This window comes from Centroberyx gerrardi, chromosome 20 (genome assembly GCF_048128805.1).
Source record: "Centroberyx gerrardi isolate f3 chromosome 20, fCenGer3.hap1.cur.20231027, whole genome shotgun sequence".
Classification (NCBI taxonomy): domain Eukaryota; kingdom Metazoa; phylum Chordata; class Actinopteri; order Beryciformes; family Berycidae; genus Centroberyx; species Centroberyx gerrardi.
The window spans coordinates 2,398,913-2,422,500 of NC_136016.1; the positions used below are offsets into that span (position 1 = coordinate 2,398,913).

Below are 23,588 nucleotides of genomic sequence, written 5' to 3' on the forward strand. Positions count from 1 at the left end.
CAAGATGCGACTCAGCCTTGTAATAGCAGCGGCCTTGGGAGAGTATCTACATGCCAGTCTAGGATATGTCAAAGTAACATAGCCATCAACACAACTACTTCAGTTATCATAACCTGCTTTACAAATGAGTGCTTTACAAATTCAATAAATTAGATTTTAGCTGTTGTGTTAAGCGTGTGACATGAATACTGTGCCTGTGATTATGGTGGGGCCTGCAGAGTGTGTGCGTCTGTGTGTGTGTGTGTGTGTGTGTCAGGAATATGGTGTCTGTGATTACACTCTGATCATCAGTGCATACCAATGAGGAACATCATCATTATAGAAACCCTCTATGTGATGGGACATCTTTCTCTCTTATCCACTTTCATTCCTACATGAGATTATGCAATGTTTACAAAATATTTTGTAGCAAAAAGTACAGGCAATTATCAGTTTTCTTTTTGAAATATTGAGCAACATCAGGTAACATTTTCCTTCCAAACTGGAATTATAATATAGTGTTAACAATGAAACCCTTTTAGCATTTTGAGTATGTTAATTGCACGTTGTTAATCGTAATAGACTACAGCAGCCTCAGAGGGACATTATAGACCTGCAGCTTGATGTGAGTTAAAATAATAGACTTGTAAAGAAGCAAGGAAGGGAAGAAGGAATGATGTGGGGAATGATGGAAGGAAGGAAGGAGGGAGGAAAGGGATAGAGTGAAGGGAGAAAGGAAGCAAGCAAGGTAGGAAGGTACATGTTTTTTTCTTGCCTCATTCTGTGTGTAATATACAGTACTTACCACAGACACAGCTATAAAAATGCCTCATTTATTTTCACCCCATGAAAACTGCTCCTCTTTGTGTGTGTGTGTATGTGTGTGTGTGTGTGTGTGCAATAGATTTCTTAGGCTGTGTGTTGTGGTGTGATTGCAGAGGGTGTGAGATAGAGATTTCATAGAGCAGGATACTAACAAGAAAATGCACATGTGGACGATACAGTCATAGTACACACAGTCACAGCAGCAGCAGCAGTAGTAGTAGTAGTAGTAGTAGTAGTACTATTAGTTGTAGTAGTAGTAGTATTAGTACTAGTAGCAGTAGTAGTAGTAGTAGTAGTAGTAGTAGTATTAGAAGCAGTGGTAGTAGTAGTATTGGTACTATTAATAGTAGGAGTAGTAGTTGTATTAGTAGTAGAAGCAGTGGTAGTAGTAGTATTGGTACTATTAATAGTAGGAGTAGTAGTTGTATTAGTAGTAGAAGCAGTGGTAGTAGTAGTATTGGTACTATTAATAGTAGGAGTAGTAGTTGTATTAGTAGTAGAAGCAGTGGTAGTAGTAGTATTGGTACTATTAATAGTAGTAGTAGTAGTAGTAGTAACAGTAACATTTCTTGCTAGTTGTAATTTCATTAGTATGGGTTTCAATGAGAGTTTTAGTGTCCCATGATGGTCTAAATACTGTTTTAGAGGCTTTTCCACCCTGGCAAGAATACAAGTTTGGGGGAAACTGGAACCGTGCAATATTTTGTACATGAAAATGGTTACATTTGAAGATACTAAATATCGGAACAAAAGGGTCTATTGGGAGCTTCAATCCAAAAATATCAGCATTAGCATCAGCCTTCAAAAACCCATATTGGTCGAATCCTAATAGAGAAAATGAAGGATGAGCCGCTCTGTCAACATGTTGAAAAAATGAATCATTAGATATTTCTGGGAAAGAGAGTCATCTGCTTTGGCTTACAACACAACACAATGATTACTCTGTTTCCATATTAATTTGCCTTCGCTCTAACACAGAGAAACACTCAGAGACTAAAGTGAGGATTCATCTTTCTTGTATTCAGGGACTGAAATTACCACTAGCCATCAAGCCAAACTCTGGTCAATTTTGGCTGTAGCTGGTAAATCTGTCAGCCTTACTGGCAACATTGACAGGTGGCCAGCCTGTGTTCAGCAGTGTATTCTATTCTAAAAACTACTTTGGCAGCAAAGAGATCAACTTGGCAGGTGAAGCTGCTTCGTCTGCACGCCTAGATACTTTCTATACATATGTTTGGCCTTCTGTAGACCTGTTAATGTTCTTTTCATATTCTCATTTTTTTTTTATATTCATCTTGTCTCTAATTTTATACTGCATATATTTCATAGTTTTGTTTTTCATGTATTTTTTCTTGGCCTCCTAATGCTGTAGTTCATTTTTTCCTTATTTGTCATTGATACATCTCCTCAACTACTAAAGTAAATGTAAACTACTTCACATGTTCTACTGTTCAGTCGGTCAGTTGTGTTATGTTTTATTCTATGGAAGGAGATCAGTGCCAGCAGTGATTGTATTTGAAATTTGAATTTGTAATGCTCATATTGAACCGTTGAATTAAAAGAAATGAAATTCTAAGGCATATATTTGAAACGCAATGCAATGACTTGAAATTCAATGTGATTATTATTGAATGTAACTTTTAACTAAAATTTCAAATTCTGTTTTTTCAATTCAAATTCAGGTTTCTCAGGATTTAATCCAACAACACTGGACAGCATACTGCTGCAGCTACTAGTTTTCACCAAGATTTTGTCCTCTTGTCTTGTTTCTGCAGTTTCACTAGCTACCTTTCAGTCAGGAAATCCTTGAAAATTTTGTTACAGAAGACCAGAAACCATGTTAGAGAGTGTGTCTGGAATCGGCCACAGTGGCTACAGACAATTGAGAAAACTGAATTTGAAATTATTGTTAAAAGTTATATTCAATAATAATCACATTCAAGCCATTTCATTCTGACAAATTCAAGTTTTGACTTTATTTGTTAGAAAAAACAATTCAGTATGAGCATGACAAATTCAAATTTATACAGTTCCTAATTCCTATACAACCTCTGCTGGCACTAATCTCCTTCCATGTAATTCCTCCATTTGCCGTATTCCTATTCATATTCTATTTTTCTTTGCTCTATCCTATTACAATTCGCTGCTACATCAACCCACTTTCCCTGCGGCGCTCATTAAAGTTTCATCTGATCTTTTCTTAAATTAATTCACCACTGAAAAAAGTCAGTCTCACGCCTGGCTTGTGTACGCGTACAATAATATCTATTACACAACAGTATTTTAGGAATGGCATTCCAAACACCAGTGTGATGTGTGGTGACACGTTTCTGCTTTCAGCCATTTCGCTACTTTATAAAACATGCTGTGTGACGATAAGATATATTCCCTCTGGAATCAAACTTAAGGGGAAGAAAACACAAAAATTAGTTTACAGAGCAGCTGTTAAAGGTTGACTGTTCATTAACACCTACAGCGTAAGGCTATATGTGCTTCAGTATTAAAAATACTGTATCCTTTTAAGGGTTTTAGTTGCTGCATGACAAAAGAAATACTGTATATTGCTGTTGTGTCAGTGAAATGTGTAATTCTTTATTATATATATGATTGAAAAGATAGGTTTTTCATTCAAAATCGCTACATATCCAGTTTGGGGAAGAAAAAAAAAAGTTTTTTGATGTTGCTCAATTGGTTTATTTAGGATGGTCTGTTAGTGTTTTAGTCCCAAAAAACAGTTCTCAGCTAAGAGTGGGAACATTTATTACAACACACTACATTCCATGGGAGCTGCCTAGCTGTGGTGCTTGTGTGTTGGTTAGTGATTATAATGGGAAACTGGTGGTGTGTTTGTGTGTGTGTTTGTACTTAACAGGCTATTCATGCCGTCCAGATGGTCCGACTTTAGAATGGAGTTCCTGAAAATGACCTCAGTGAATCAGCCCTTTGATTAGTCCTTGACTTACATCTGTATATTTTCATTCCCTGCAAAAAGACCACACTCTAAAAAAAAAAATTATGGTTCCTATGAGGTTTGTTTTGGCTGTAATCATAGAGGAACATTTTTTTAGTGCTGTAATGAACCTTTTTTGGCAACTTCTGGGTGCTAAATAGAGGCTTTAACAAAAGGCTGCAAAATATAGTAGCTTAAAAAGTAACAAAAGTTTACTGAATGCTTCTATATCACATGCATGTAATAGTTATTTCAGATTTTAACATGCCGATACTATGAATGTGTCCTTAAAGAGCTGCTAAGCGGTATCCGTCTCCAATAACCTGTCAGTCAACACTATCACAAACAGTAGCAGTGATTTGCCCTGCATTTTCATTTAGTCCAAACTGGGAGTTCCCCAGATTATATTCTTTACTGAGACTGGTTATGTTTTGTATCAAAAGCAGCAGGCAAGAAAAGCAGTGAAAAAACAAGAGCCAGGAAACATGGAACTGATGACTATTATGACGACTCATTTCACAGTGGTATATTTAGAGAAAATCCTACATTAAGTCCTTTTGACTTTGAGCTCGGTCTTTCTGTTCCAGACATTGTTATAGCAATCGACAGCGGCGTTATCAGAGCAAACCTGCTATAGTAGTAATTACTGTATAGCCATGATCATTCCAAAGCATATATAATCCCTTTTAATTATTATACACTTAGAAAATGGATTATGGGAGCACTCAGTAAAAAAAAAAAAAAGACATATAATGACTGGTTTACAGTGCGGCCGCCATGTAATTAGCCAGCGCTGCACAGAGCTCCGCTATGCTCACAGTTGCATGATATTACATGGGAAAATAGGGCAACTGGCATTCCATTTTGGCACTGATGGGAGTCGTTTAGCATAAAACTTACACAGAAGTGTCAGTTCTCCCTCTCAGCAGTTGCATGATATATATGGGAAAGCGGTGCACCCTTTTAGTTCCCACTGCAGTCTATTCATATCCAAATAAGTACCTCTGTATGTATTTAATATTCACTGTCATTCTCAATCATGTTAGTGTCACTTGCCTGATATGTAAAGGGAAAGTGTGACTGTGTCCCCCCCCCCCCCCCCCCATCCCCTCCCCCCCCATAGAGCTGCAGAGCCAAAATGCTGAGCTCATCCTGTAGTTCGTCATATAGTAACACTCTTCTCTGCTTCAGTGCCTTTTGCAAATTTTCTTTTTTCCTCACAGCTCAAGCTTTTTTTTAGGCTTTGTGCAGCCCAGTCCAGCAAAATCTACAACGTTTTAACCTTCTAGCATTCAATATTTTTATTGAGCCTAAATAGCAGCCAGTAGTTTTTGAATGTCAGTTCCTCTGGAATAACCAAACCCAACTTTGGGTTCAACCGACCCAGAATGTGCAAGAAAAACACTTGTCTGTGTTGTGTTTGGTGCTACATTTTCTCTGGTTTTTTCCTGCAGATCTGTGATTCACAATCTGGGCTGAGATAGTGAAGGTCATGCATGTTTTAGCAGCACATATGTCTCTACCATTTGCCATATTAACAATTCAAAGAGAAACCCAGAAGGAGATTTGCTTTTAATCTATCTATCTATCTATCTATCTATCTATCTATCTATCTCTCTATCTATGCTTCTTTCTTTCCCTTTTTCTCTGTCCTTCTGTCTGTCCTTTGCCCTTTATCCGTTATTCCCCTCCCTCCCTCTGTTGTTGATTTAAACTTTTCTATTTTCATTCTAAGTTTTAGCATCTCCCCCTCACCTTGCCTCCTCTTCTCCATCCCCTCTTTCCATCTCTCCATCCTCTCCTCTTCCGACCGGTCTGCATCTTAATGTCAGAGTGTTTTACCCTTGAGTGGAATTAGCATATGTGTAAAGCATCCAGGAGGCTCAGCAGCCTGAGGCACAGACCATGTAGTGGGAATGTAACGGCTTTAAATCTTATTCACCACCCTACTCTCTAAAACTCCTACTTTTCCCATAATCAGACAGAAAATAATAATTATAATGATGAAATGAAGGTTTAAAAAGCGTGTGTGAATGCAAATATGTGGCTTATGTGCATCCAAACCAGCCTCGTTGTCATAGACTGTGCATATGAACATACATGCACATTTATGTGTATTATGTGTACATATGTGTTGGCACAGACATGCATGTTATCCTTACTCTCTCTCCCAATTTAGCTGTAATAAAACAGGAATTCCACAAAATGTTCATACATTTAACAACAACAATCATATTTTTAAGTATGTGTACATGCATATACATGTGGTTTGTGTGCATCCAACTGCCTCTTTGTCAGAGTGTGCATCTAAACATACATGCACATGCGTATACTCGTTCATGATCCTAAAGCTCAAACGACAGAGTTCTGGAGAAATTCTCATCATCAAACGAGAATAAAAGGCAGCACTGCTTGGCTGGCTCCAAGTTTGAAAGCAGATTCTCGCACAAACCCCCTGAAACGGCACCTCTGGTTTATTTTTCAGATAGAAACAAGTTTAGTGTTCTGGGGTAGAACAAGTTTGCATCGTTAGCTTAGCTACAAAGCTAGGTACCTTGTTGAGTAAATTCAAGGTAAAGACACCATGAAGATAACTTTTTTTTTTTTTACCTTTTTGCAGATGTTGCTGGACTTAGTGTTCACCTATTCACCAATACAGGCCAAAAAATGACAAAAATGTTGATTTCTAGAAATGTTATATTAAATTAACAGACCGCCTCTTTCCGGTAAACAGCACATTTCTGTTGAATTTCATCCAATGAAATTTTGATAACCGTTGGAATTATTGCCCCCTCCCCTCGCTATTTTTTTCTAGCATGCAGCTCAGTTCAGCTAGCAACATGCAACAAAGAGTGTTTTTGGCTGGACTTCACCTAAAACTCTTTTCCCAGACAGGGCGATAGAGGCAGAGAATACGCAACACTTACGCGATATTCACATAAGTCCCTTCCACTGACGCTTCCCACGCTAACTTTCTGTTTGATTCGGAAATATGTCAATACACAGAAGCAAATCACGCTCTCCATGCCACTTATAGGCTACAATTAAACGAGCCAGATAAAAATGTATGAAAATGTTCAATCAATACTTAATTCTGTTTTGCCAGAAGTCTGCTCATTACACCAGACCAATTCTCCAATGTAAGCCATTGTTCTTTGTGCCTTGCAAAATGTTTTGCTAGCTAGCTAACTGTAGCAGCTTCCTTGTTGTTTCTACAACAATAAACACCAGTGCGATGTTGCACTCTAGAGAAATTTGACTGGTTTGGATTATGACAACAGCCCACAGCATCACCACCCTTTTCTAACCAAAACTATTGTGATTAAATTTCTCCAGTCCTCTGTCGTTTGAGCCGGAGGTTACGCGAGGCTAAGGCTATGTTCTCCAAACACATTCTCATTCCAGTCAGACAGTGGATGTGAACCGACAACGGAGGGGAGAGCATTACTCATTCGCATTTCCCACCTGCATTTTCCCAGCTGAATATATCGGATTTGAACCAGCAACCTTCCAGTCAAAAGCCCACTTCTCTAACCTATAGGCTTCTGCCGGCTAATGACAGTGTCTGTCCCATAAACAGTGGGTGGAGTCCCCAGCAGACGAGCCAACTGTCCCAGTACTGTAAACTGGGACATAGCTGTGTAATTTGTGATCTAGCCAGGTCATGTCTACATGCACACACACACACACACACACACACACACACACACACACACACACACACATACAGTCCATTAACTCCAGCCTGCCTATATCACTGAAGACTTTAAATAGCCAGATAACATTTCATTTGAGCAGGTAATCGCTGCAGTCACTGGGAGGTTAATTCTTAAAGGGGGATAACAGGCTCTATACAAACCCTGTGGTTGAATGTCAACATTACCCCCTTCCTTTTCTTCTTTATCTCTTCCATTTTCTCTCTTTCATCCCCCTTTCTTTCTTACTCTTTTCTTACTCGCTCACGTTTGCATGCCCTCTCTCCCTTTTTGTCTCGCTTCCTCCCTTTTTCCACATTCTCTCATTCTGTCCTCCTCTCGCTTAGAAAAGTGTTTTTATAATACACCCCCCATTGTATAAGTGTATTCTGTGTGTGTGTGTGTGTGTGTGTGTGTGTGTGTGTGTGTGTCTTGCCCCCTACTGCAGAGTGAGTGTCAGTATTATCTGGAGGTATTTAGTGACAAGTGCAATACTGTGCTTGGATTTCAGTCTTTATAAATAAACCTTCAATCCAACTTCAGCACAGTAAGCATTTCATGACATGATTATATGCATTTCATGATTATAAAACTGTAGTTTTATTGAAAGTGTCCATTTATATTTGAGGTAGACATGTCAATTGTGCTCCTCAGGACCCAGAGCCCTGCTGGTTTTGATTCTAACCATGTAATCAGGGACTGATTTACACCTTGGATGCCAGGTGAATGCAATTAACTACCTGGTAGGATAGAAAACCAGCAGTACTCCGGGTCCTGAGGACCATGATTGAGAACCACAGGGCAAACCAAAGGCCGAGGATAAATGGAAAGTAGAATAATGCAGGTTAAATGAAAAACGCACGTGTTAAATTCCTCCTTCTACAAAGCTCCACTGCCGAGTTGTTGGTTGTAGTAGAAGACCAAGGTAAACATAGTTTATTGATGTCTGGTTTAATTGGATGACTGACTAAAAGTGCTCTGTTGATTTGACCACGTGAACAAATTGTGCTAAATTGCAAAATTGCAAGTTCTCCCAAATATTGAGGGGATTGGTTGAATTTGCATTCATTATTACGATTGCAAAATGACAAATTTCTGTTCTGTGGGATCTGATTAGCTCCTCTGCCTTTCCAAGTGGCTCCTGTTTCCTGTAGTTATTACCCCTAGGTCTACAAAGCTAGGACCCCCCTCAATTGTTGCCCCTCCAGAGGCCTGCGCAAATCTTTCTTTTCCCAAGTGGCTAATTTGTGGGGGAATGTTTTGAAGGGGACATGTGCACTGCAGCACGTCCGTCCAGCCTTTGAAACGGTTTTGAATTGCACTTGGTTATGTGTACTTGTCTGAACTCTTGGTTGAACTCTTTTGCGAGTCTATTCAAATGGCTGGCAGTTTGACATAAAGTAACATGACATGACATATTACATAAGATGTAGGGTTAGATTGATATACTGGGCCAATATTGGTCTTTTATTAAAATGGGATCTGGCCCAGTCAGTGTCATCCACCTCTGATATGATGGATATGATGCAGTTTGATTGATTACATATTTATTGTAGAATTCATCAATATTACACTGGTTGTTTATGGGAAGACCTTAACCTGAACTGAGATATTTTGATTAGATTCCACACAAGTATGCATGAATATGTTATTTTTAATAATAATTGTAGAAACAGTAGCAGTAGTAGTAGTAATATCCTGGGTTATAATGCAGAGTTTTAGTGTCTTAATGCTGTTTCAGAGGTTTTTCCCCCCTAACAAGATAACATTTCTGGGGAAAACACTAAATACTTGTTTTTTTTTGGATTTCAAAAATATCGGTATTGGCCTTCAAAAGTCGATATCGGTCAAACTCTAATAACATGCTGTACCATAACGTGACATGGCATGATATTGCATAACATGCCGCATCATGCCATGACCCAAAATGACATACCCTAACATGACATGACATAACATACACACATAACATACCATAACAGAAGAAGCCATGATTTAACACGACACAGTGTGACAGCGCATGCAGTCCTGTGTATTTCTTTTAAATCAGTTTTACATACAGATTCTGGTCCGTCTCTGCGTTCACCTTTCCCACTGCTTCCTATCAGGAGTGGAGGCAGGAGCGATGTCACTTTGAATATGGTGAACAGAGGCCTGCGCTGCCCCAGGTGGCCCGGGTATTTTGGGCATTGCAGCAGCAGTAGCTGTTCCATATTCATTTATGAAGTGAATATTATATTTAGTCTGACAGCCTCCTGGAGAGAGGGAGGGAAAGATGGGGGGAGGGAGAGAGAGAGAGAGAGAGAGGTGCGAGAGAGAGAGTAATAGTTTGTACTGCGTGGTGTCAAATTAAAACCTGCTGTTCCTCTCCTCTCCTCTCCACTGCTGACTGGAGGATTCAGAGGAAAATACACCCGGCTATGTTTGGGTCTCTGTAGAATAATGGTGCTTGGTCTCTTACAGTACTGTCGGGGAAAATAGTGATATTGTGACAGCCCTAGTGTGTGTGTGTGTGTGTAATGTACTTCTATCCTTATGAGCACCAAATGTCATGTAGAAAGATGAGGTAAATCCTCCAAAGTGAGGATATTTTGGTCGGTCCTCACTTCAACAAGAGGTTAGTTTGAGTTAGGTTTGAATGTAGTCAGTGGAAGGTCCTCAAGTATAGTAAGATAAATTGTGTGTGTGTGTGTGTGTACGCATACGTGGATACTAAAAGGCTGTAGTAGTTAGTAGTTCATAGTTTCTACTCTTGTTAAATTCAATTTAATTCAGTTCAGTCTGCTTCAATGGCAACCTAACAACAGGACAGAAATAGATGACTAGCACATAACACTAAACTTATGTGTGTGTGTGTGAGTGTGTGTTGCGCTACCTTCTTAAAGAAGGACCTGGGTTGCTGCTGTGTATTCATAGCAACAGTATTTCTGTGTATGGGTATCGTTTCAATTTAGTCCCATTTCCAAATTGCCTAATTCACCGGAATTGACAAGCGACCACACCGTCGATTCCTCTTATCGGTCATCAAGCAGTTTGAACAGCCGGATGCTTATCCAGTCGCTATGCGACAACCTTATTGACCCTTTTGGTGTGCTGTCAATCGCAAACAAATTAATTTGACGCTGGTGGGTAACGTACGTATTCACCCTCATGTCAGTCGAAACCAGGGTGGAAACTGGTGAAGTTTGTAAGTCCATTTAACATACAGCGAGTTAGCGAGCTAGCGCAGCTCCGTGGCAGGTACCGTTTCTTTCACACAGCTTGTGCAGCATAATCCAAGTGTTCTGAAGCCAAACGATTGCACTGTGGGTCCAAAAGTCCAATATTCACCTCATTATCTCCCAGATTTGCCGCACGCTACAGTGGCAAGCAGAAGTATTGTAATTACGGGTAGAACGTCCTTGAACAACCCAATAAAGTGGTAAATACAGCTAGTGGCAAATATTTTGTTTTTGTTCTGTGATGTTGACCTCCAATTACGTTCCTTAGCTGTTTTGAAAAGTAATTCTGAGACAGGAGTAACTCTACACAGCAATGTCTGTCTGGAGTAATAGTACAAAGTTAACTCCACTAAAGCTGTATGTAGTCTTTTACCACTGAAATGTTATACAGTAGGAATCGATAAGGGAATCAATGAAGAATTGCGGTCGATGAGAAGAATCAAAAATGGCACCGGAATATATATATATATAATATTCCCTACATGGGAATAGAGTGTTTCTTTCAGCGGTAACATTTCAATAATGAATCCAAGTAGGTGAAAATGAATGCTTACTCAAGTTCAGCATGGATTTAGACAGAATAAATCAGTATAACACTCAGATATGATTAATCCTTTATTCGTTCACTCAGCAGCATCTGCTTGTATGGCGTCAACATCGCTATTCAGATTGTTGAGGGTGGTTAAAGTTGAACATTTCTACACTTGAAGCTCTTTCATCTCTATTGCTCCGCTGTGTGCTGCTTTCAACACTCCCACTATTTCACTTGATATTCTGGATGGAACGGTTTTATGTCGCTGAGAAGTTGCCCCTAACTGTGTCAATATACCTTGAAATATTTGTGTGTAATTGCTAATTCCCCTGCTGCCTCATGGCGTGTGTGCGTGTGTGTGTGTGTGTGTGTGTGTGTGTGTGTGTGATCAAGCAGTGACATTTGAGTCAGCTCTAGTGCTGCTGCTGCTAATGGTATTTTTAGTAAAGCTGCTCTCCTCTGTGATTTGGACTAATTAGACTTCTCCCAGGCTAACTAAATGAAAGTCATACAGCAAGGCAGCAAATACTCAAGAGATGAGTGTGTGTGTGTGTGTGTGTGTGTGTGTGTGTGTGTGTGTGTGTGTGAGAGAGAGAGAGAGATAAGCTTTTCTTACGTATGCTGCATTTCAATATTTGAATAGACCTTTTCTCCATATTTCTCTCAGAATAAGAATCATTTAACTTAAAGGCACCACAGGTGAAAATGGCAATTTTGGCTCGACTGGTCAATTGTAAGATATAATTTCATAATTTGCTTCCATAACTACTATAGTTTAATACAAAACAATCATCAAATTAACTACAAATATTTTTTTCATTTTATTTTTGCCATTTTATGGGGTATTTTATAGTAGTTTAGGTAGTAGACAGAATTCTTCAGAGTTCTAACTTTACTCTCAGAATTCTGACTTTAATCTCAGAACTCAAATAAATGTTTCATATGTGGCCCTAATCCTCTTTCGTAAAGTGCTATCATTTTGTCAGCCGAGGAGTCTTAGTTATCTGCTTGCCTTCAGAAATATACATAATTTGTTTTACTTTCAGGTGGTTTACAATGCATGGTGGAATTAAACTCTTCAACTAAACGTAAGCATTGTACATACAGATACAGATATATTAGTGTTGTGTTGTGTAAAGTGCAGAGATAGAAAGAAGATATTGAGTTGAGCTTGCAGTTACTTGTAGCAACAAGGCTGCTCAAAGCCTTACATGCATAATTCATGACGAAAAATTGAAACCTTTCCTTTCAAGAGCCTTCAGAGGGCTCACTTGTGTTTTTTCATCTCAACCCTGTTTTCTTAATTTCCTTTCCTTGAGCCGGTATTAAAAAAAAAATCCACTTTATGGATTTGAGTCTGAAATAAAATGTCACTTAAAGTTTTTTTTAACACGATTTAATTATGAGGCTTTTCTAGGAGATTCGGCTTCGTGGAGTTTTGCCTTGCTTGGCCTAGTTTCTATGTGCGTGTGTGTATGTGTGTGTGTGTGTGTGTGTGCGCGTTTGATGTAACTGTCTTAGAGGTCTTAATTTTGAGATGCTTGCTGCATTGCTGTGGTTCTGCTGCTCTTCTTACAAGAGGAAATATTTGGAAAATCCTGCAGCACTAATGCAAGATGGATGTAGATGTACAAACACACACACACACACACACACACACACACACACACAGAGACACACATAATGTTTCCCAGCATAACACAGTGAGTAATGTACCCAGCTCACAGGCCAACTGTAATGAAATAAATGTTGACAGATGGTGTCACATTTTAAAGATGTTACTATCTGTGTGTGTGTGTGTGTGTGTATGTGCGCACGCGCGTGTGTTATAATAACATTATACACATGTTATTATGTTATCATTTCTATTTATAGCAGAGGTCTGCCAACAAGAGACAGCAAGTTACTGTATTTTATAAAGGCTTTGCAGTTGCGTCACAAATATCCATTCACAAGGTCACAAGGTCCGTTGGAGAATTGGCTAGTTAATAATGTCTAAATATACTGTATATAACAACCAGGCTGGAAAAAGAGAGATACCGGAAAAAAGATTGTTTGTTTTTGCACTTTATTTTGTAATTTCCATATTTTCAAATTAAAAGAATTGAGTTATTTTAGCGTTGCATGGATAAGATCAAATGTAACAAAGTTGTCTTTTCTAAAAAAAAAAAAATTTAATTCAGTAACTTTTACTCTCAGTACATTTTAAATGAGACACTTTTTACATTTACTTCAGTGTGTGTGTGTTTGTGCATGTGTTTTGTTTTATTGCATGTACGCATGTGCATTTGCATGTATAAGTGTGCATGCTCTCTATACATACCTACACACGTTATTTTGCACACCCTGCATACATGCTGTTTTTCATTTTTTCATACCTTTCATTCATACATTTCCTCTTAACATGTTCTTCTGCTGGATTTGTTGGTTGCTTTATGTTTACTACCAACCATTTGCTCTGTTCTTATTTCTATTCTATGTTCTTTGTTGTATCCTATTAGTATTTACTGCTGCAACAACCCAATTCCCCCACGGGGATCATGAATGTTTCATCTTATCTTATCTCACATACTTTGGCATGCATATTTTACAACTCCGCTATTTCCTGAACAAGTCACCGAAACAGGAAACAAGCTCTCAGATTATTTGCACAAACATGTTTATTTGTCTCTTGCCAGCAGAAAAATGGCTGGATAATTCAGAATCAGGAAATGAACACCGCCGCATCGCAGAGGCAATCTCCATTCTCCAAGAATTCTCCTTATCGAGAAATGACACAAAAGATGACTGTGTTTGTCCTGATGCAACTTGTCCTAGTTTGGATTTTACAACTGTCGAGAGAGAGAGAGAGAGAGAGAGAGGACGAGAGAGAATGAAACAGTGAGAGAGAGAGAGAGAGAGAGAGCGAGAGAAAGCACGGCTTGTCCAATGCGGTTGTGTTTCACTCTGCCTTATATGAATTATAAATGCTACACTGTTTGCATATTTTCCCAGCCAACTCTCTGTTTGTTTGTGTGTGTGTGTGTGTGTGTGTGTGTGTGTGTGTGTGTGCGTTTGCCAATTTTCCCAGCACACAAGCCATCCTCTCCATTATGTAATGTGCTTAAATGCCACGCTGAGTGGACTAGTTGGAGAAAAACTGCCCCAGGCTTGCATTTACCGAGCTTCTTAAGGTGATGATACACAGAAAACATTTGAGGAGGAAGAGCAATGCTGTCGAAACACAGGAATGAAGAATGGCAAATGGGAAATTCACTGCTGATGACGTAAGATTAGATCAAATTAAATTAGATTAGATAAAATGAAACTTGCATGACCCATGTGGGGAAATTGTGTTGATGCTAATAGTAAAAAAGAAAAATCGAATATAAATAAGAATAGAGCAAATGGGGGTATTAAATACAACACAACAAATAGTAAAATTATAAGAATGAAAAGTGTATGAATAACAACATGTATGCAGGTGTGCAAAATAACAGCGGTAACAGCTGTGTGCCTATTTTGATCTGTTGTTACTGACATCACAGAATGAAAATACACATGAACCCTTTTAAAGGTGCGATGTGTGTGATTTTTAAACATCATTATATCATTGTCAAATTAACCGTGATGCCTTGGTATAATTACCATAAATAAATGAGAACATGGTGGAGAGGATTGGTAGCCTCTATCTCACACCTGTGGTATTGTTGGTGCTAGTGTTTCTCAAAATTTAGACATTTCCCATAAACCCCATTCCTTCCTGTCCCCCCTCCCCCTCCCTGATGTCTTTGGCTTTACTGAAGAGGATAAACATGTTGGAAGTGATTTTTCCATCCGCCTTTCACTCCTTCCCCCATCTTCCGTTGCCAGAAACTCTTTCACTTTAGCTCTGTTTGCTCGGGAATAACAGCGCCCTCTTCCTGTTTTGTGCTGTAAAGTGATCCAGCAGATTTCCCTTCAAATCCAACCAGGTGGCACACAATGTAAAATGCAGTGTAGAGGCTGGTAGAGGCTGCCAATTTTCTTAACGATTTATACTGACAAGGTCTAAACATTGATGTGGTAATGATTTACCACATATTTAAAAATGCTACATATAACACATTTAAATGTTAATATTGCAAATATTGCTCATCTGCGCTATCTCAAAATGTTTCCCTGTGTAACATGGTGATTGGGTAGCAGGCCTAAGTTTGTTTGGCTACACAGTTAATGAGGCAATCTTAGACCAGTGGTTTTCAAACTTTTCTCAAAGGATCCATATTAAAAAACATATTTGCCTTTGACCCAAACTGAATTCACACAAACTGTGCTCACTAATCAGCAAAATATGTAAAAGAAAATGTATCTCCAGTGTCCAAAATAGATTTCAAATGTATGTCATCTACATGTGCGAATACATTCATTAATCTAATCTTTCATTTATATATTTTGAACCATTTCTACACTCTAAACATATTCTGAAGTAATACATCCACTATGTAAGATGTATTTTTTGCTGTATGAAATCACAACCTACCTTTAATATTTATGACTATTTTTCAAATTAGCAGTTTCTCTCATTATGAATGGGTTTCCTGCTGCGTCTGGTTTGTTTCTTTTCATAGCTGCTTAAACTTGCTTGTAAAACAGAGTGCCTCAATAAAGTCCAGCTAATGTTTGTCTGTGTAGAAATGTCTTCACTTGTTAGCTCACATTACGCTTAAACACATTTTGTTCTCGTTTGGCCATTATGCAATAACCAACAGGGGAACCATTTACAGCAAGCCCGTGCTGTTGAATGGAGCCGATGAAGTTGTTTGAGCAGCAGAATTGGAAAGGGAGCTTGATGAAATATTGATGTGGAGCAGAGGGCCGGGAACTCTGTGCTCTCTGCATACAAAACAAAGAAGGGAGTGAGTTTATTTTGAGAGAATTCCCATATGCGGATCTTCTGTTTTAACCTCCCAACATTTGTGTTTCCCGCAGGAAAACAGAACATTATGCCATGTTTATATTTCTCGCCTAGCGCTTCTCTATGATACATGATCATTCTAGGGAATATTTGTTAGATTTATTGTCAGGGTAGCGTGGCTTTGACTCTTACACTCTGTACTATTTGTTGCTTGTTGGTGGTGTAGGATTTGAAGATGATACTGTTGGACTCATTGTAAGTTACTCTGGATAAAAGCATCATTTAAATACCTAAAATGTAAAATGTTCAGTGTCGGACCTGATTACCACTCCAAGCTATGAGGCGCAGACTAATGGCTAAAATTCTACATTTTTCTTGTAATAAATAGATGAATTGATCACTTTGATTGTGGGCAAATATATCCAATATATTAATGATTAGTATCGCTAAGAGGGAAGGCGCTGAGTTTATTCTATTACTGTGTATTGTCATGTATATTGTGTCGCAAGTGTGTTGCTGCTGTGACAATTTCCCTCTGGGATGAATGAAATATGCATGCATGTATGTATCTATCTATGTACCTCTCCATCTAAAATGAGTCCAACACGTCTCTCTGTGCTCTGTCGGCATTGTACTATCATGCAGCTGTTTCCAGCATAGAGGCTGGATCGAAATCCATCCTGGGAGGGAGCAGAAGCTAATTTTGTACCACGAGAGGGCGAAAGAGCGAGAGCGAGCAAGAGAGAGAGAAAGAAAGAACGAGGGAGAGAGAGACAGAGAGAGAGAGAGAGAGGATAGTCAATTGATGATTCAAGCAGCCATTCCCCCTATTTGGCAGCAGTAATTCACAAGTCTTATCTTTGAAATAACAGCAGTGCTGCTTCATAGGGAGGTAAATAACAAGAGGAAAAAGCTCTTCCCAGGGTTGTAAATTCACTAAAGCCTAAGCTGTGGCTTAGTACCTGCAGCTAATATCACTTGACACCAAAACAATGTACTAATATCCATTGAATTTCTGATTGAATTTTTGATTGATATAATTATTTGGTCAATGTGATAAATGATTAGCGACTGCACCACTATAAAAAAAAGTGTTTTGATCGAGGGTCACAAAATGCTAACTGGCTGACAAAGGCTAATGGTAAATTCTGGGCTGTTTTGCATTTTGTGACCCTCGATCAAATCACTTTTGTATAGTTGCACAGTCGTTTAACAACAGAAACAGGAAGATATCTCAGTGACAACAGCTGCATTGTGTTATATGCTATGTTGAAACACAAAATAAGTGATCACAGACACAGAGTTGGAGGAGTTGGCTGCTTAAAATTGCTGGCAATGGTGAGAAGCGTGTGTGTGTATACATGTGTGTTTTCAACTCTATGCATGTTCTTGAAGTGATGTTGAATTTGTTTTTAAGTGAGTCTTTCCCCCTTCAATCACACACTTTGTCAAACAACATCACAACCACATAGAAGAAAAGGGGGGGGGGGGGGGGGTAGAGCAGGTGGGATGTAGGGTGAGAAAGAAATATACAAAAAAAGAACAATACAGTATCACCGGGCCAAGGCAGGGATGAGAGGATCGGCGTGGAAAGGAGAGGAGGAGAGAACGGAAAGAAAGGAGAAGATAAGGAGGTGTAAATGCGACGAGTGGGTAGGAAAGGTGTGAGGAAGATGAGGGAAGAGAGGAGGTGAGGATGAGGACAGGTAGAGAAGAGGAAGGGAGGAGAGAGAAGAGAAGTCAAGGAGTTTTCCCATGCCACTCACTGAGTTACCACATGCTGGCTATCTTTGCTGCTGCCCATTTTGCTGAAGTATTCTGGAGCTAAAGGTCTTTTATACCAGGTTTAAATCACCACAAAGAGGCTTACATAAGATAAAATGTGATATAATGACATTATATTTAGAGAGGGAATGATAGAAATCATATGTTAGCAGTTATGCTATTTATTTATGAGTATCTTTCTGGGGGTTATCCTTTATTAGATACAAACACTCTCCATGTCTTGGGAAAAAGATGGGAAACAGTGGAAGACGTGACTAGGTCAGAGTTGGATTTGAAGCTATGACTTTGCAAGATCATACTATGTATCTTATTTAGTCTGCTGCCTTTTTTTTTTCTAGTTTTAAATTCATTTTCTTCAGCACAGCACTTCTTCCTCCTCAGTGTGAAAGTTTGACCCAGAGTATATTCAGAAACAGATTACATGTACATCAAGAACGTCCTGGGTTCAAGTTAGGTGCAAGTTAGGTGAATTCAAGACTCTAAACTGCCCATAGGCATGAATGTGCGTGAGTATGTTTGATGTAGTGTGGCATATGATGTACTGTATATGTAGGCTGTATATGTATAGGATGTACAGTATATGGCATATAGTGATGTAGTATGGTATATTATATGGTATGTAAAGCCCTTTGAGACATGCTTGTCATAAAGGCTCATATAAATAAACTTTTAAAAGCGAAGGAGACTTAAGTAAAAGTCAGTTTTTTTCCTTGAGGTGACATGTTGTTTTCCTGCCACTGTGAATTCACAACCTGTTTGCTGTCATCGGTAAAGTCTATTAGAATGACTCAGGACCAGACAGATACATCAGGACACTGCTATTATCTGATAATAATTACATAAAAGCAAATCCATCAAAGTGATTTTATAAGTTTCTTCCAAAGCTTCATTGTCCTTCAGCTTAGACTCTGAGGCTCGGGACTCTGAGCCTTAATCAATAAGGGAAGGTTTAATTGTCATGTTAACTGGCACAGATGCTGATATTAGGGTAGCCTAGTTGTTACAAAGACTGTCTATTTTTGGAGAGGTTTTTTTTTCCTTGAAAGGGACTGTTTAGGAAGTTTCCTGGAAAGAACCATTACATTATGTACTAACTATAGGGAAAATAGAGAAAGAGTTCAATAGTAGTTGGTAGTACCTGGTAATTTCTTTTGGAGTTTCCAAGATAGATCGATGAAATGATGTAGTAGTTCTATAGAAAATTAGAAATTAGAGGAAGGAATTCAACAAATAACTAATGACTGTTGCAGTTCTTTCCAGGAAACTCTTTTAGAAATTGACAGCATCTTATCGACTCCACCAAACGGACTGCTTACATTTTCTATGTAACTACTACATAATTTCATGGTTCTTTCCAGGAAACGTCTCAAGAAATTAATAGTTAATTTCTAGGAAATTATTAGGAAATTGTGGACCCAGAAAATAAAGCGTTACCATAGTTTCAACTCCCACAACAGGCAATGTGTCCTGTTCCCGCAAAGAACGTCTGCTAATCGGCTTAAATGTAAACTGTAAAGTGAAGAATCATGAATGTTTGTTGTTCAGATGTAAGTAAATCAGTCATCAGAGCATATTGTCATTAGTATTTTTTTTCCCTCTTCGAGCCACCTGTGAGAGTGTTGTGAGTAAATTACATGCTGCCACAAAGTCAGCCAGCAGATAAATCACCATCTGTCATTCCGCTCCTGAAATTGTTGGTAAATCTTGAAGTCTGGAGGTGTTGAAGCAAACAGCAGATGTATCAGCAAGTGCGAGAGAACATGGAGCTATGCAATAAAGCTTTCTTATCAGGACTGTCCTCCAGCCATCTCCACCAGGACCTCTATTCATTCTCAAGGTTTATTCTAAGTATTGGATCCTGTATCGGTCAGGCCCTAGATGAGACTTTGGTAATGGCTGTTAGGATGAGTCAAAGTTAAAGTCAAAGTTAGAGCTACAAGGATCAGCTCATCCTTTACTGGTACATGTTATGACATCTATTAATTAGCTCTGAAAAACTATAGCAGCACACCAATAATACTAACAATGGACCTCACTTATCAAGCGATTTCCTAACGGATTTGTTCGTAAATCATTCATATCCACGTTTACACATGAAATTCAGGATTTATCAAAGTTTTTGTACGTCTGAATTGTTTGTACATCTGAACGAAACTTACACCTACACCTACTGGTCAGCGTGTGTAAATTCAGTCTTTTACTTCAAGTCTTTCACTTTTAGCAATGAAACTGGACGGTAAATGGGGCTGCTTCAAACGTATACCTACTTTTTCAAAAAAATAGCAGAAACTCATAAAGAAAGCAATATTTTTAAAATAACTTAACATAAATTTGTTCTATTTCAATGAATAACTGATGCGCTCATCAGTTTGGGAAAGCGCAGTAGCAGTCGTTCCCTGGCCTCCTCTCCTGGCCTTGACATTACTTTGGCTGGCAGCATGCACTTTTTATTCAACAGTTTTAAATCAAACCACTTTCTTTTAACTTTCTTTTTAACGGTTCTCTGCAAGGATGTAACAGCGTTTACCTGCTCTGTGATCTCCTCCCATATGTCAGCTTTTTGTGAGGCTGTAATCCTCCTCAGCTTCTACTGCAGAATAGTATTTGTTTGTTCATCAGCGCTGAGCATTATCTCAATTTTCGCTGAAATTCTTCTTTTTCCACTTTCTTCAATGCCATTTCGGTCTGGAAGATTATGCATGTGAGTGTTCTCCTTTACCTCACATGGCATTTCTGAGGCGGTGCTATTAAGTTAATTCATGATAATTAAGGTCCCGTGAACGCGCTTCCCATATACGAGTGATTGGGATTCATCAACATACTCATATGAATGCGACACAAGTTTTTGGTCAGTATTATTTTACAGGGAAATGTACACACAGATTTACGATAAATGCATTGCTTTTATTGCACGCGTCCAGCATACATCTGTTGGACCTTGATTGTTAGATTAAGTATATATTGTTTTCTTTTTCTCTGTCCTCAGCTCCCAACCTGAAGGGCCGTCCCAGGAAAAAGAAGCCATCCATCTCTCAGCGTCGTGACTCACAGGGTCAAGGTCAGGGGTCGGACGTGAAAGGTCAATGTCAGACATCACCCACTACCAAGGAGACTGGGACCACAGAGGGGAAGAACAATGCCAAGGTACAATTTAGTTTTCACATTTAGTTGGTTTCAAACCCTGGAGTGTTTTCCCCCTTAGTTGGGTTTGTTTTGCCATATGAGAACACAGCAATCAGACGGAGAACTTGAAGACACTTCAAAAACCAACCCTGGAGCAGTTTCCCCTTTAGGGCGAGTTCGTGAGTGGTTTGTTTGAACTCTGGAGTGTTTACTCCTTTAGTTCGGTTCATTTGGCCAGGTGAGAACAAAGCGATTCGAACTAGGACGGCACCAAATAACTGCACCGTGACGCCTGAAAATGCGAGTCTCAGTCCTCTTCCAAGAGAACCGTGGTGCATTTCATTAGGAGTGAGAACATAATATGAACCAACTACAGGAAACCACCCCAAAACACAAGGTTTTACGGATATAAGGAGACGGATATTGACATCTGATAGCTACATATGAACCAAGGTCAAACCGCAGTCTGGACTGATGCTCATATTCAGCTTTTTCTTCATGTGTTCGTAACTGGCATGAAAACCAGAGAAGGGAAGTTACGACAAACAGTACAGACAAGTCCATCATCTTTCACTATCTTTCAGGGACTGGAATCGGATTTGTTTTGTCTCCCTCCCACCAACGCTGTCACCAGAACTCCAATAAACTAGCTACTTGAGTCCATGTGACTTTTGTTTACAAGCCCAGGTTCATCTGTAATTGGGTAGTGTGAACCTAAACAAACCAAATGCAGAAATACTCTGTACTTTCTCTGTACAATCCTTAACCAAACCTGGAGTGATTCATTTGAAGTCTTGTCTTGTACAATTCCCTCTGTCTGTGTTTCTTTCTCTCTTCTATTCCGTCTTTCTCATCTTTCTCTTTGCTCCACCCTCTCTCGAATCCTTCCTCTGCAGGTGAAGGCAGACAGAGCAGCCATATCCAAACCCAAAGGCAGCAGCAGTAGCAGCAATGGTAGCAGTAACAGTAGCAGTCATGTCAGCAGTAATATCAGTGGCAGTAGCAAGAGAACACCACTACCGTCGTCAGAGGAGAAGAGAGAAGGAGGGGGAGAAGAGTGCAGAGCGGAGGAGCAGGCCTTTCTGGTGTCTCTCTATAAGTATATGAAAGAGAGGAAGACACCAATTGAGAGGATCCCATACCTGGGCTTCAAACAGAGTAAGTTACCTAATCTTATGCAATAGCATTTAGCATCCCCAAATTCTGAATATCAAGTATCGTCCAATTTAAAGTACTGATCAGATCTTTTTCTTTCAAGTATTGTCCAATAGCGAGGACCATTTCAGTCCTTTACTTTTACTGAATAAGGTAGATTTCAAGATCATTTAGGGAGTAAAAGACACAACAATGACATTTCAATGGTGTTTTGCTTCCAAAATTTGACATTTTGAAACAGGAAACAGGATGTTGGCATGGGCTGCTACAAATTTGAGATTCTTTAAAATGAATGGATTCGAGCCAACCGGGCACAACCTTGTACAGCCCGTACACCACAAAGAAAACACAAAAAATGTGCCATTTACAGGAATTTAGCAAAAACTTTGTACATCTTTTGGCATTTATTGTTAAATATGTGTATTCTATGATATGAATTAACTGAGAGGTGAAAAAGTCATTTTTCATTTCATTGTGACTTTAAAGTATCCCCTTTTCTACATTCAAAGGAACTGTCAGATTCCATGGTATGAAAAAGGCAATGGAGAAATTCTGTAATATCAGCACCAGGCTGATATTCAACACCGGTATTGGTACCAGTGCATCTTCTGTAGTATCAGTTTTCAAAATTTTGACTTACGCCATTTGATGTCACCATTTGAAGTGCTTCTCAAAGGGATGCAAGTAACATGGTGGCCTAGTGGTAAGAGAGACCATCCTGCAACAGCAGGGTCAGAGGTTCGATTCCCAGTGACAAAAAAAAAAAAAATACACAAAAATTGGCCACCGTAAAATAGCTATAGATGTGAGCTGTGACTAGGGTTTGAGTGGTTTTTGAAGGTCAATACTAATAATTTTTGTTTGAAGTTGCCGATAGCTGATAGCTGTGCTGATATTTAGTATCTTTAACTTTGACCATTTTTATGACAAAAAAATCCCAAGTGTCAGTGTGTGTCAGAGTGGAAAATCCTGTGAGACAGCTTTTAGACCATGGGACACTAAAACTCTCCACTGAAACCCAGGAGAATTATGATAATATATATATGGTATGAATATACTGTATATTTGTCTGGAATCTGATTAATATGTCTCATTAGAGTAAGTTCAGGTTAAGGGCTTCCCATAGACAACCAGTGTAATATAATCAATTCTACATTAAATACGTAATCAATCAAACTGTATCATATCCATCATATCAAAGGTGGACAACACAGACTTGCCGATATCCAAATCCAATCCCAAAATCTGAAAACAACTATTACACATAATACAGTATTTGCTACATGTATTATCTGAACGCTATGGCTTTGACCCTTGCAGTCCCTACTAGGTTGTTTGTAAAGCAACCAATTTCTAAAGCAGGAATTTAAGCTTATTCTACTGCTGATAACAGCATCAGTCTAAAATGAAATCATAAAAAATGAAAATAAAATATTCGCATTGCTGC

General features: G+C 39.0%; 2 protein-coding genes across 2 annotated transcripts in view; one reads left to right on the forward strand and one right to left on the reverse strand.

Annotated features, from left to right (window-relative positions):
- Window positions 1–23,588, reverse strand: part of LOC139918094 (NHL repeat-containing protein 3-like) — a 296,510-nt gene that overhangs the window by 107,094 nt on the left and 165,828 nt on the right. The gene's annotated exons all lie outside the window — the stretch shown is intronic.
- arid5b (AT-rich interaction domain 5B) overlaps window positions 1–23,588 on the forward strand; it is a 136,410-nt gene that overhangs the window by 73,466 nt on the left and 39,356 nt on the right. The window contains exons 5-6 of the mRNA XM_078290910.1: window positions 20,850–21,007; window positions 21,883–22,144. Of these exons, the coding sequence (XP_078147036.1) occupies window positions 20,850–21,007; window positions 21,883–22,144 (420 nt within the window). The remainder of the gene's footprint in view (window positions 1–20,849; window positions 21,008–21,882; window positions 22,145–23,588) is intronic.